At 37.8% G+C, this 13,759-nt stretch overlaps 1 protein-coding gene across 1 annotated transcript; it reads left to right on the forward strand.

Annotated features, from left to right (window-relative positions):
- The first annotated feature begins 7,364 nt into the window (after positions 1-7,364).
- Positions 7,365-8,144, forward strand: LOC136827866 (golgin subfamily A member 6-like protein 6). The gene has a single exon (XM_067085326.1). The coding sequence runs from the start codon at positions 7,365-7,367 to the stop codon at positions 8,142-8,144; it is 780 nt and encodes a 259-aa protein (XP_066941427.1).
- Positions 8,145-13,759: the final 5,615 nt, after the last annotated feature.

The following is a 13,759-nucleotide window of genomic DNA, read 5'->3' on the forward strand; positions in this document are numbered from 1 at the left end:
ACAAAACCTGGAGGATTTGTGTTGACTTTCAGTCAAGCTCAACGACCAAACTATCCCTGATCGTTTCCCAGTACCTTGCACAGATGATATTTTGTCTCTATTAGGACAGAATAAATTTTTACTTCCTTGGACTTACTTAAAGGCTTTCACCAGATACCCTTAGCTAAGGATAGTACCCAGTACACTGCTTTTAGTACAGCTAGAGGTCACTATGAATTCCTACGTATGCCATTTGGGCTACGTTGTGCTCCTATTACGTTCACTAGAATGATCAATATAGTGTTCGGAGATTTACTAGGGAATATTCTCCATGCTTATATGGATGATTTAGTCATATTTTCCAACACCTTGGAGGAGCATTTAAGTAAACTAGAAATAGTCCTTCAAAGGTTAAGAGAACATCATCTAAAAGTAAAAATTTCTAAATGTGAGTTTTTAAAGACGAATTAGTCTATTTGGGTTTCATGGTATCTCGGCAAGGTCTTAAAGTAGTCCATGATAAAAATCTCTGCTATTAGTAAATTTCCCGTTCCTACTAATGTTAAAGCCATACAGCAATTTCTCGGGGTTTCGGGTTATTATCGTCGGTTTATCCGAGATTATTCAGTAATAGCAGCTCCTTTAACTGATCTCATAAGGAAGGACGTAACTTTTAAATGGGAATCCCAACATCAAATTGCTTTTGATACCTTGAAAGAAAAAATCAGTTCTGCTCCTATTTTAAAGTTTCCCGATTTTACTAAAGAGTTTATTATTGCAACCGACGCATCAGATCAAGGAGTAGGAGGTGTGTTACTCCAGTGGCATGACAATAAGTTTTTCCCCATTGCTTTTTATTCTCGCAAATTAAAAATGTCTGAGAAGAAATATGCAGTAATAGATAAGGAATGCCTCGCCATTGCTAATTCGTTGGTACATTTTAAATATATAATCTATGGGTATAGTGTCAAGGTTCTAACTGATCACAAGCCCCTTACTGACTTTTTTTTAAAGGTTTCAATCATAGTCCTAAAAGAACTCGGTGGCACATGATTATCCAGGACTTTGGAGCTAAAATTGGATACTTACCCGGTAAAGCAAACGTAATCGCAGATGCGCTATCTCGTAACCCAGTACCAACACACTCAATACCTTTCGCTGATCTAGAAGAAATTCCAATTCCTTCGCAAGCTATGAAAATTGCTATCGAAAATGGTCAATCTTTAGCCCAAACAACAGAGAATATTACAGATATAGAATGGAATCTAGATTCAGTACGACAAGAACAAATGAAAGATCAGAAATTAAGAGTAATAATAGATGCATTAAATAGGAATCCAGATGATAAGGAATATGTGAAATATACGAATCAATATTTCTTGATTAAGGATAACATTCTATGCCGATCCGTGGCTAGAAGAACCAGGAGTTCAACACAGTTAACTAACGACCAGGTGGTTGTACCTATCACATTAATCCCAATCGTTCTGAAATGGCTTCACAACCATCCTTTGCATGGTCATCCTGGGTTCGAAATAACCTCTCAAAAGGCCAAGTCATTATTTTACTGGTCTACTATGTTAAAAGATATTAGGACATATATTAAAAACTGTGATATATGTTTCCGTCACAAGGGCCATACTAAGAATCCTGTAGGTCTCGGAACTTATCCCGTGCCTAGCAAACCTTTTGAAAGGGTACACCTTGATTTATTGACAGGATTTTACGAGACAGACCAGGGAATAAAACCTCTTGGTTATAATTGACGCCCTTACACGGTATACTGAATTAATACCACTAAAAGTAAAACAGCCATTGAGTGCGCTAGGAAGTTTTACGAGTGCTATATATGCAGACATGGAATTCCAAATATAATAATCTCTGACTCAGGTGGAGAATTCAATAATCACTTCCTTAACTCATTGTGCGAAATTCTGCAAATAAAGAAAGTCAATACGATGATATACCATCCTGAATCTAATGGATTGGTAGAACGGGTTAATAGAAAGGTGCTAGACATACTGCGTGTAAACATAGGCGGTATGGACCCAAACTGGGATATTGCAATACCCACTGTGTCCAGTACCCTAAATAACAATTATCATACTTCAATCCGTATGTCTCCCCATGAAGTTGTTTATGGGATACCTGCTAGGTCACCTTTTCACATCTTATCCCCGACATCTAGTTTATCAGATCAATTGAAGGATATAATAGATGTTAGCCGAAGTAGATATCAAACACTTTATCAAAACCTCTTACAGGCTCAAGTGTTAATGAAGAATGCACATGATAAAAAGCTAAGGTCACAAAGCCTTACCAAGAAGGAGATATAGTATATGTACAGGTCTATGTTAGAAAAGGGCTAAATTGGAAATTATTGCCTAAGTTTGAAGGTCCTTTCATAGTTATAGAAGTTTTAATAGGTAACCGACTTAAAATTCGGAATCAGTCCGATTCAACGGATGTTCGAACAGTATCTATCTCTCATGTGAGAGCTTAAGACAATGGTTTGTTATGAAAAAGTTAATTATTGTGTGAATTTTTACATCATTTGAATGATGCGATGTTTTTGTTTCATTATTTACAAGTTATTTTTTTTTGCAGGCTCCAACATGAAGCTTGTCAAATTATACCATGCACTATTCCTCTCAATGTTTATCGTAGCTGGGAAGAGTTCTGAAATAACTTTACATCATGGTTCTATAGTAGAGGAAATGAATAATTTCTTTCTAACTGGCAGTAATATAGTTTTAGAAGTCAATATGAACGCCATTTTTACTAGCGAAAATGAAGTAATGACTTTGAAATCAGAATTGACTCTTTTTTTATCAATCTCTGGCAGACTTGCATAAATCATTCTTAGCTAGCAGTGATCCAACGTCGCCTAATCAAGTCAGTGACACAATTAATATGCTTTTCTGGGAATTAAGGAATAAAACATGCGAAGCTGAAATCTTGGCTCGTGATTTGCTAATGTGGTCAATACCTCATGACGTTACAGAAAGGCGTAACCCACTTGTTCTAGCGGCATTAAATTTGGTTGGTTCCGTAGCAGGTCTTGGGTTAGGGATTTCAAATCATTTGAAACTTCGCGATCACGGGGTTAAAATCGAAAATCTGGAACATCAACAAGAGGTATTAGCAGGAGAACTAAACAAACAAATTCAAACTTTGAACAGCGTAATCAGTAAAGTAAATGAACAGTCACGACGTTTCAATCAGGTTCATGACACTCAAGTTTTGTTAGCAACTTTGATGTATTATCATGCTAAAATTAATCATGTATACTCGAGAGTTTCAAGCTTTATCGAAAAATCAAAAGATTACATGGAAGCTATAACACTTGCTGCTAAAGGCGTGTTGTCTCCTCATTTGTTACCGATTAAGGATCTTACTCAGATTATCAATAATGCTCACGATAAAATGCGCTATGTTCCAGTAGTAGATTTTCATAAAGTTGAATTTTATTACAGCTTGATCACAGTTAAAGTTGACCTTGATAAGATCGTAATCGACATTCCTTTCAACCCATCAGACGCGTGGAAAGCGTATAAAATTTCGCCTTTTCCCACGTATGTATCTAACGTCTCGACACCTATTATTAATAATCTGTCAGCTCTAGTATTGGTTTCCGCCAATAAGGAAGCTTTTACGGTAGTTCGAGACCAAGCACTGTTAAATGATTGCCATGATGTTATGAATAATGTAGTGTGCAGGATCGATTTGTTTGAATTCTTGAATGTATCCGTTACGTCCTTGAATTCATGCGAATTGGACTTGGTACTTAACAGAACCTCTCCCCATACACGTGAACATTGTTTGGCTGGTTTAGTACGGTATCGTGACAATCAGTTTCGTCACAGGCTCGTGAATGGCACGTCATTCGTCTTCTCTGCAGAACCATACATCGTCACTTGCCCAGATGGTACTAGGACAACAGGACACATGTTCGTCGTTAATGATGGCTGCATTGCAACAACGTCGTCACTCTTCATCCGAGCTAGACATCGATCATCCATGGGCGTAATTTCTTCATCAACACATCGTGGGAAACACTAGGCTGCAAGGTCTAACAATTCCCTACAGCAGGCCCGTCGAAAACGCTATTGCATCATTAGACTTGCTGTCTCCTGCGAGCCATTCTTCTGATCACCATGATTTTCTTCTCCTCTACACATTAATTGCCGTTGGTATGTTGCTGGGAGCCGTAGGCGTAATCGTCAGCGTAATGTTTTGGAAAAAAGCACGAGAGATGAAGGAGACCATTGCGAAATCTGCTGATTCTCAAAGGTCAACGTTGGACTGGCGCAATTATATGTTCCGAGTTCGATAATGGAATTACTGGCCATTTTTTCATTAAAGCTCGTATACACAGAGAAAGACTGAAAAGGTTCTATTTTCGGTGGTAATATATGTAAGGAAGAGCTGAACATTTCTGGTGTTATCATTTATCTACATTTATTTCTTTAATAACCTATACTACATATGTATGTATCAATTGCGTGTAGTAGCATGTTGTTCATTCAACATTTTGCATTTAGTAATTTGGTTGTCCATACTGATTAATCTATCAGGATAACTGTTTGTTTATATAAACCTACCATATGGTTATTACTTTTGGATACATTTTTTAAGCATTGATTTCAATCTCTATCATTGCAAGTGTATTCATATAATCTGTGCACAAATGTTTTTACTTCGTATACGAATTGCATTATCATTTCAGGATTGCATTATCATTTCTGAATTGCATTATTTTATTTGATTTATCCGGATTACATTATCTATATATGATTTATATGTTAATCATTAGCATTATCAGTATAATCAATATTTGAGTTATATAACTTACCTTTTTTTTCTCACTTTGCTACATTTTAGTAAGACTTGTGTTCACAAATATGCAACATATTTCAGTATTTGCTGTCTTCAGTAATTACTATGTATCCTCATTCACATTTTGAGTATAATGATTTTTGGAAGCGTATATTTTCTTTTGCTTTCTGAGAGTTTATGCTTAGCTAGTGAATGCCTGTTTTGGTGATTTCGTTCCTATTGTGTTTTACGTGGCCGAGCAAATGTCATATTTCATTTATGCCACATTTAAATAAACTACGTTTCTTAGTAAATCTAAGATACTTCCCAATATATATATATCTGTCGCACATGAAAGGAATGCTATTGCGAAATCTCAGTGCGATCAAACCAGACGCAAACGTCATCAATAAGTACCTGTGTAGTATCTTAAAGACAATGCGTCATCATACATTAGCATGCGTTTGCATAGGCTCAGCGTTCTCTTTCTGATCAGAGCTGGAGGCAAAGTCACGTAGCCGTGGGAAGTCCTTGGAAACGAGGTCATATGTTTGTTCGTGTGTGTGAATCTTAGTCTTGCTATGTAAAAGTGTGAAAGCTTAGATATTAAATCGACATGGGAGATCATCCTGTGCAGACCAATTGTATTCTTTTGTATATAGTCTTTATACTAAATACAAGAAAAACCACTATGGAGTTTGTCTGAATTCCTGCAGAACATTGGTCTGATCTTCCAAAAACAGTCTTATTCTACAGCCATGGAGAAAATGAAGATGTCACAACCAAACTCTGACTGAGTTCCAAACACAGTCCTTATAACCAAACACATGAGGGAATTTCTGATGAAATACCTTCATACAACAGATATAGGGTGCGAGCTATGAAATTAATGGTGACAATTTTTCATAGTTCGCTAGAGTTGCTGACGTCTGAAAAAAGATAACATCAATTTTCTCAAGTGCCCAACTTGCATGTGGCCTTATTTTTTCGGCCAGACTTAGTCTGGGAAATGTAATCAAAAGTGAGGCAATGTGACTGTGTCAAAACTGTTCGTTTTCCTCACTCTGCTGCTTGCCCATCTAAAGGAAATACTTTATGAGAATGTAATGATTGGTCGAGTCAATCATTTATCATTAATGGAGGTATGCGAAATGTTATATAAAAAAAGTTCACTCCAATACATTAAGTAGCTGAAATAAATGCTGCAAAATCTTGACGCAATTGATATTTAAAGTATCGGTGCTACTGTAGTAAGATGTCTATTTAAGGGCTCAAATGCAATTCGCCTTGTTTTAGTACTAGCCCCTTATTTAAATCAAATGTGATCAAATGGGCTTAGCTATGACATTTGATCCCGAGGGGCTAGTACTAAACACGGCGAAGCAGTGTAGAAACAGGTAGGTAGCCGCCTACTATAGAACCACCAAAATATCAGCTGTATTTTATGAAGGAAATGACACACTGCCTGTTACAATATGTCAATCGTGTGCAGATTCTGAACTACGAGTATAAGATAAATTCAGTGTCTTATTTAATATCGGAAATTGGCAATGATAATTACTGTCAGTTGCAGTAGACATTACTGAATGATAGTTAGGCATTTTTCCTGTTATGAAGAGAGAAATTTGAAATCAGCTGCAACCCCTTTTATTCCTTTTACTGTACTTCCTTTCATATTCTCTCTTCCATCTGTTCTTCCACCCTCTCCTAACAACAATTGATTTATGGTGCAACTGGTTTGAGGTTTTCCTCCTGTTACTTAACCTTTCAGACCTTTTTGCTCTCAATTTTCCTTTCATCGCTGAATGACCTCATCAGTCCCAGCACTTGGCCTTCGGCCTAAATTGTATATTCTATTCTATTCTGATAAATTATTGATTATATATAATGAATTAATGTATATAGATTATTCTTTTTTCTTTACAGACAAGTCTTTGCTTGGAAGCCTAAAAACATAGGCCTAAGGCCGGTTCACTTCAATATCTCTCTCTCTCTCTCTCTCTCTCTCTCTCTCTCTCTCTCTCTCTCTCTCTCTCTCTCTCTCCTGTAAACCTGTCAGCTCAATCCCTTCCCAGAGAACTAAGATATGTCTCTTAGTAAATCGAAAATATTATTTGGTCCATTTCGGAGAGTTTGTTAATTTTGTTTTAATATTAAACTTTTTTTTTGTAATAAATTAGAATCGCGAAATAAATCATTATTTCCCTACACATTTAGATTTACAAAAAATACTTGAGATATTTTTAGCAAATTAGAATCGAGAAATTATTAGAGAATCAAGATGCGAAATATTTGAATCACTTAAATTTTGTTCCAGTTTTGTTAATTAAATTTAATGTTTTTTTTTTTTTTATCAGTCAAATTTGAGTGTTCGCTTAACTGAAACTGCTGGGCTCGTATCAAAGCGACTTCATGGGTGTGTCGAAACGACTGTAGGAACCAGGGACCAGCAGACAAAAACTAGGAACAGTGGAGGAGAAAGCAGGAATCAGGGACCAGGAACTAGGAACCAAGAACTAAGAATGAAGAACCATGGAGCAAGGACCTAGAACCAGATACCAGGAACCATGGACCAGGAATCATGGACCAGGAGACAGGAACTAGGAACAATGGAGCAGAAACCTGGAATCAAGGACCAGGAGCTAGGAACCTGGGCCAGAGCCAGGAACCAAGAACTAGGAACCAGGAACCATGAAGCAAGGGCCTGGAACCAGGTACCAGGAATCAAGGACCAAGAACCAGAAACCATGGACCAGGTACCGTGGATTAATAACCACGGGTCAGGAACCATGAACCAAGAACCACGTACCAGGAATCAGAAACCATGTACCAGGAATCACGAACCAGGGCCAGCAACCAGAAACCAGGGACCAGGAACCGTGAACCAAGAACAAGGAATCAAGAACCAGGAGCCAGGAAAGAGGGGCCAGGACAGGACCAGGACCATGAATCAGGGATCAAGAACCAGGAATCAGGAACCAAGGTCCAAGAACCATGATCCAGAACCAGGCCCCAGAAAACGGGAACCAGGGACCAAAAACCATAGACCACGAACCAAAAACCATGGACCAGCGACCAGGGGACCAGGATCCACGAAGCACGAGCCAGGTACCAGGATTAAAAACATGGACCAGGAACCACGAACCACGGCCAGTAACCAGGAACCAGAGGCCAGGGACCAGGAACTGTTGATCAAGAACAAGGAACCAGGAAACAGGAACCATGAACCAGGAGCCAGGTATCAGAAATCAGAAACATGGACCAGGAACCATAAGCCACGGCCAGCAACTGGGAACCAGAGGCCAGGGACCAGAAACCGTAGACCAAGAACAAGGAACCAGGTATGAGGGACCAGGACCAGGAGCCAGGGATCAAGAACCAGGAACCATGGACCAGGCATCATGGACCACGAACCAGGAACCATGGACCAGGAACCAGGATCCCTGGATCAGGAACCAGGAACCATGGGCCAGGAACCAAGAACCAGGAGCCATGGACAAGGAACCAGGAACCACAAACCAGTAACCAGGGACCACGAACCAAGAACCAGGGACCAGGAACCACGAACCACGAACCATGGACCAGGAACCAAGAACCAGGAACTAGGTACCAAGTACCAGAGACCGTGACCAAGAACGAGGAACCAAGAGCCAGGAACCAGGGACCAAGACTCAGGAACCAAGGACCAAGAATCAGGACCCAGAAAATGAGAGCCAGGTTCCAGGAACTGTGGATCAAGAACAAGGAACCAAGAACCAGGAACAAGGGACCAGGACAGGACCAGGACCAGAGATCAAGAACCAGGAATCTGGAACCATGGACTAAAAACCAGGACCCAAAAAACGAAAACCAGGGACCAGAAACCATCGACCACGAGCCTGGAACCATGGACCAGGGACCAGGGAACCAGGATCCACGAGCCACGAACCATAGACCAGTAACCACGAACCATGGATAAGGAACTATGGACAAGGAACCGAGAACCATGGACCAGGAACCAGAAACCAAGAATCAGGGACCAGGGATCGAGTACCAGGAACCATGGACCAGGAATCACGAACCCAGAAACCAAGAACCAGGAACCACAAACCAGTAACCAGAAACCAGGAACCAAGAACCAGGGACTAGGGACCAGGAACTAGGGACCAGGAACTGGTGTCGGCGCAGGATGCTCCTCAACCCTCACCACGTGGAAGGATTCAACCACTGCAATCAGTGAGTTTATTTTTGTATCTGGTCAGATAATCTTCAGAAATAAGCCCACTAATCTGTCGACAATTCAAGGGTGGATACGAATGCAATAATTTATATTTATGTTTCGTAAAATATTCATGTCAATTTTGCAATAAAAACGCTGAAGTTACTGAAAAGTAATTCTTTTTTAAAAGTAAGACCATTGTGCTAAGAATAGGTTAATAAGATCTGCTGATGACTGGGGTCTAAACTTTGAACCAGAAATGCCACTTTACATTATATAAACACGATCAGTGTTAGAAATTCTGCATTTTAGATATTTCTTAAGTATATAATCTGTATGAAAATGGTATATTGATCATAAGACAGTAGCCTCTACTTAGCATTTGCACAGAAAGATATTCTCATAAACCACATTCCATTTACCTCGTAGGGTAGATAGCGCGGAGACCGGACAATTTGCCGTAAACAAATTTGCCGCAAACAAATTTGCCGTAGGACAATTGATTGTAAGACATTTTGCCGTAAGAAAACTTGCCGTACGGATATTTTGCCGCAAGGACATTTCGCCGTAAAATGTACATGCTTTGTCATGTATAGATTAAAAAAAGAATGAATGAAAAAGAGAGAAGAGAGAGAGAGAGAAAGAGAGAGAGAGAGAGAGAGAGAGAGAGAGAGAGGAAAGTGGTGAGTGAGGAGTGAGAAGGGTCGTTATAAATTTTGACAACCGTCGTTAAATGTTTAAATGGGGTCATTACAGATTCGGTAGTTTACCATATTTTTTATTTTGTTTTTTTTTTTATCTTAAACCTTTGTATTATCTACTTTTATCAGTTGAAACTTAAACCCCTACGATGCCGTACACTATCAAAAGCACCAGAGGTTGTGATAAGCTCGTAGATGATTCCAACTTCATTTACAGGCAAGAAAGAGAATATGGAGGCAAGGTTTATTGGAAGTGTGTTGAAAAAACTGCAAAGCAAGAGTACATACAAGACGGAATGTTGAAGAGATTTCAATCTGTAAAACTGTAAGTGAGCATACCCATCCAGCGAACCCAAGCAATCATAAAATGCAAAAAAACAATTGCACATATGAAAGAAAATGCACTGAAATCCCAGCTAGCTTCAAGATCATTGATTGGTGCTGCATGCGAGGAATTAGAAAATGCAGGACGCTCTCTTATGCCATCAACTTCAAATTTGTCAAGAAAACATAAGAAGATGGAGACAAAAAGAAGAAAAGGCCCTCCTATTCCAAGAACAAGAATCGGTTATGTAATTCCCGAAGAATTTGCGTGTTTACAGAACGGAGAAAGAATTTTACTTTATGGTAGTGGAATTCAAGATGAAAACAGAATGTTGATCTTTGGTATACTGCAAAATATTACACGATCTAGAAAGACATTGAAATTGGGCATTATGGAACATTTAAGGTTTGTCAGTGAAATCTTCTATCAGTTATATAATCTACATGTCAACATAGGACATGCATGCATCCCACGAGTTTACGGTCTCCTTCCAGAATAAGACTAAGGAATCTTACAATACGTTTTTTCAAAAGGTTAAAAGATTTACTCGAGTCCCTAGAACCTGAAAATCTAATGATTGATTTCAAACCACCTAGTTTTTTAAGTTTTTCTGACATTTTCCCTTCTGCAAATGTAACTGGCTGTTATTTTCATTTCTGTAAGAATGTTTACAGAAAAAGTGACAGATATTGGGCTTAAGGTTGCGATATCAAAGTGATTGTGCTTTTAATACAAAAGTAAAGAGCCTTATGGCACTTGCATTCATACTGCCTTCAGACATCATTGATGCATTTATAGAGTTGGTTGATGACGATGACTTACCACAAGAACTAGTTGCATATTTTGAAACTCATTACATTGGGGGAGAGAGAGGAGGGACCAGTCGTCGTAGAGTTTCTCCAACTTTTCCTATCGAACTTTGGAATGTTTATCAAAGAACCCTAGATCAGCTGGCTAATACCAACAATGGAGTAGAAGGGTTCCATAATGCGCTTCAAGCATCTGTGACCAATACGCATCCAAATTTATGGAAACTCATCAATGTATTGAAAAATGAAGAATATCTTTCTAAAAGAAGATAATCGTGCAGAAAGAGGTGAAACAGCAGTCAAGAAACAATAGTTTATAAGCGCATACAAGTATTGTCAGAGGTTATTTATCAAAATGCAAAAACAACATTATTTACGAGCAATTGCTATGAACTTACATGATTTTTAGCTTTGAATTTTTTTTTTAGAAAACTTTTTAAATAAAGTGTGTGGTCTTCAGTTTTTTATCCAGCAAAATATATAATTATAATTAAATGAATACATGAAAATCAATGAAAAGTGATAAATATATCTTCAAGATAACTATATGAATATAGTTACTTGATATCTAAAGAAATAAGACTAAAACTAAAATATACATTTTACAGTTGAAATGTCCAGCGGCAAAAAATATCCGTAAGGGCAAGTTTTCTTACGGCCAGAAAGTCTTACAATCAATTGTCCTACGGCAAATATGTTTACGACCAATTGTCCTAACTCCAGAAAATTTATCAGTGCACCTGCAACGCTGTGCAATTTAGGCATTATCAGGTTCTTTTGCAGCGTCCCTTCGGCCCCTGGCTGCAACCCCTTTCTTTCATTTTATTATACCTCCGTTCATATCCTCTTTCTTTCATCTTACTTCTTTTAAGTAATTCATTGTAATCTTTGCTCGGCATGCGTACTGTACTGGACACCCAGTAAACCTGGTTCTTTGTTTTTCAGGGAAATATTAGAAAAGGTCTGTGATACTGTTATGACCAGCTTAGAATCTAATTTGTTTCAAAGCCATTTCAACCAATTGACCTGAAGTAACAAGGGTGCAGTGACACAACAATACAGTGATTGTAGTTAAGAACCAGACTGATTAAACCTTTAGTGTGGCAAAATTGAGTTGTTACGGCACTAATTCAAAAAGTCATTTGTAGTGTATTTTGTGTTGCAAAAGGGGTTATAGTTTATTTTTTTATAGCACTGAGGTGAGCTTTAATTAAAAATGACATTCCAGGCCAGCAAGACTGAGTGTTTTAATGTTTATTAGCTATCTGCCATTAACTGTATAAATTTTACAATATAGTTTTTACTTATATTTTTCCCATTTTAATTGGTGTCACTGTCACTTACCACACTACGCTGCATTAAGTCAGGAAGCACGAAAAACTATTATTACAACTCATTATGGAAAGGTTTAAACTTTGTCACTTAGTATTCAAGTAATTTCTGCTTTCTACAGAGATTTGTTTACTTTGCAGGCTCATTGCTACAGGGCTTTCTGGGTGAAATGAAAGCAAATGAATCGATTGATGGTGTATAAAGTAGGCAGAAGATTAAATACAGCCCCTGGGAATTTCTATAAATCAGGAATACTACAAACTTTTAAACAGATATTGGGAGAAGACAACAGCCAAAATTACTGCTGCAGAAAAAGCCACAAGGACAGAATATGACATCGCATAACTATTTTTATGAAGAAAAAAGTCGGTGAAAGGTAGTTATTTCAAGAAATGATATAAATGAGGAAGCTATATAAGTCAGGTGTGACAGGCTGCAAGTGCTCTAATTAAAAACCTCTTCATTCTGATGCTGTCTTAAGCCAGGATCACCCAGGAGAAACAAATTACTCCTTTAATATAAATGTTAAACTCCCAGACTTTCACATAGGGCGATTATAATCTTAAAGAAATTGACTATTAAAACTATGATAGTACTGCAAAGTACTATCAAGTCACGAGCTAGTGTTGCTTTTTCAGGGTCATAGCAGTGCCTATTGATCATCAAGTGTTAGTTTATCAGGGTGATAACAGTGCCTATTGGCCAGCATGTGTTAGTTAATCAGGGTCATAGCTGTGCCTATTGACCCAAAGTCGAGTAGAGTTCATCTTTGCTTCTTGTATTTTCAAAGTAGCAACTATATAAGTCTTTATCATATGAAGTAGTTCACTGCCGTCCAGGAGAGATATTCTATTACTGAAATCTGCTATTGGTTTAATATTTCAATATATATTTCCTAAGTTAATTTCTTCTCAGTTTAATGTACATATCAGGTAACTCAGTTTTATTCAGGATGTATAGACTATTTTACCTAAAGGTCATAATATCATCTCACAATCTGAACTAATGAGCACTTACCTGGAATTTTTATTAGTTCATTATCGGGTAACATAATTACTGCTCAGTATGCTTCAGGATGCTTAGTCGTCTCGCTAAGTTTCTTGTCACTTTGGTATCTGCTGTCAGTTAATTCATTATACGCCAGGATACATGGCTTATTTTCCATTTGAATTTATCTACCAGCTATTAGGCAGATCAATGTCTTGGCATGTATGTATTGTTGCTTAATTTTCCTGTAAGTTTAACAATAACTATGTGGTACGTCAGTATACAACAAAATACATAGTCCTTTCTACGTAAGATCCATAAATTAAATATTTCAATGTATTTCAAGATAGTTTTATTTCAATTTCTTACTAGTTTAAAATGACTATTGGCTATGAGTTCTTCTGTACGTTTCAGGATACATAGTTTTGTTTTAACTTGAATATAGTATTAATTTCTTGGCAGCCACAATTAGCTTGGGGTGTCCGGATACATAGTTGATTCAATTTTCATGTTCGATATTATCTACTTGGCATTTTTCAAGATACATTTTTATTTGCATAAGATTCGTAAGTTTAATATTAAAAAAAACATTGTTTCAGGATACATAGCC

This window comes from Macrobrachium rosenbergii, chromosome 42, assembly GCF_040412425.1.
Source record: "Macrobrachium rosenbergii isolate ZJJX-2024 chromosome 42, ASM4041242v1, whole genome shotgun sequence".
Taxonomy (NCBI): Eukaryota; Metazoa; Arthropoda; class Malacostraca; order Decapoda; family Palaemonidae; genus Macrobrachium; species Macrobrachium rosenbergii.

What these genes read in the sequence shown, in the direction of transcription:
- LOC136827866 (XM_067085326.1), top strand. Translation starts at nt 7,365, where the DNA reads ATGGACCAGGAATCATGGACCAGGAGACAGGAACTAGGAACAATGGAG.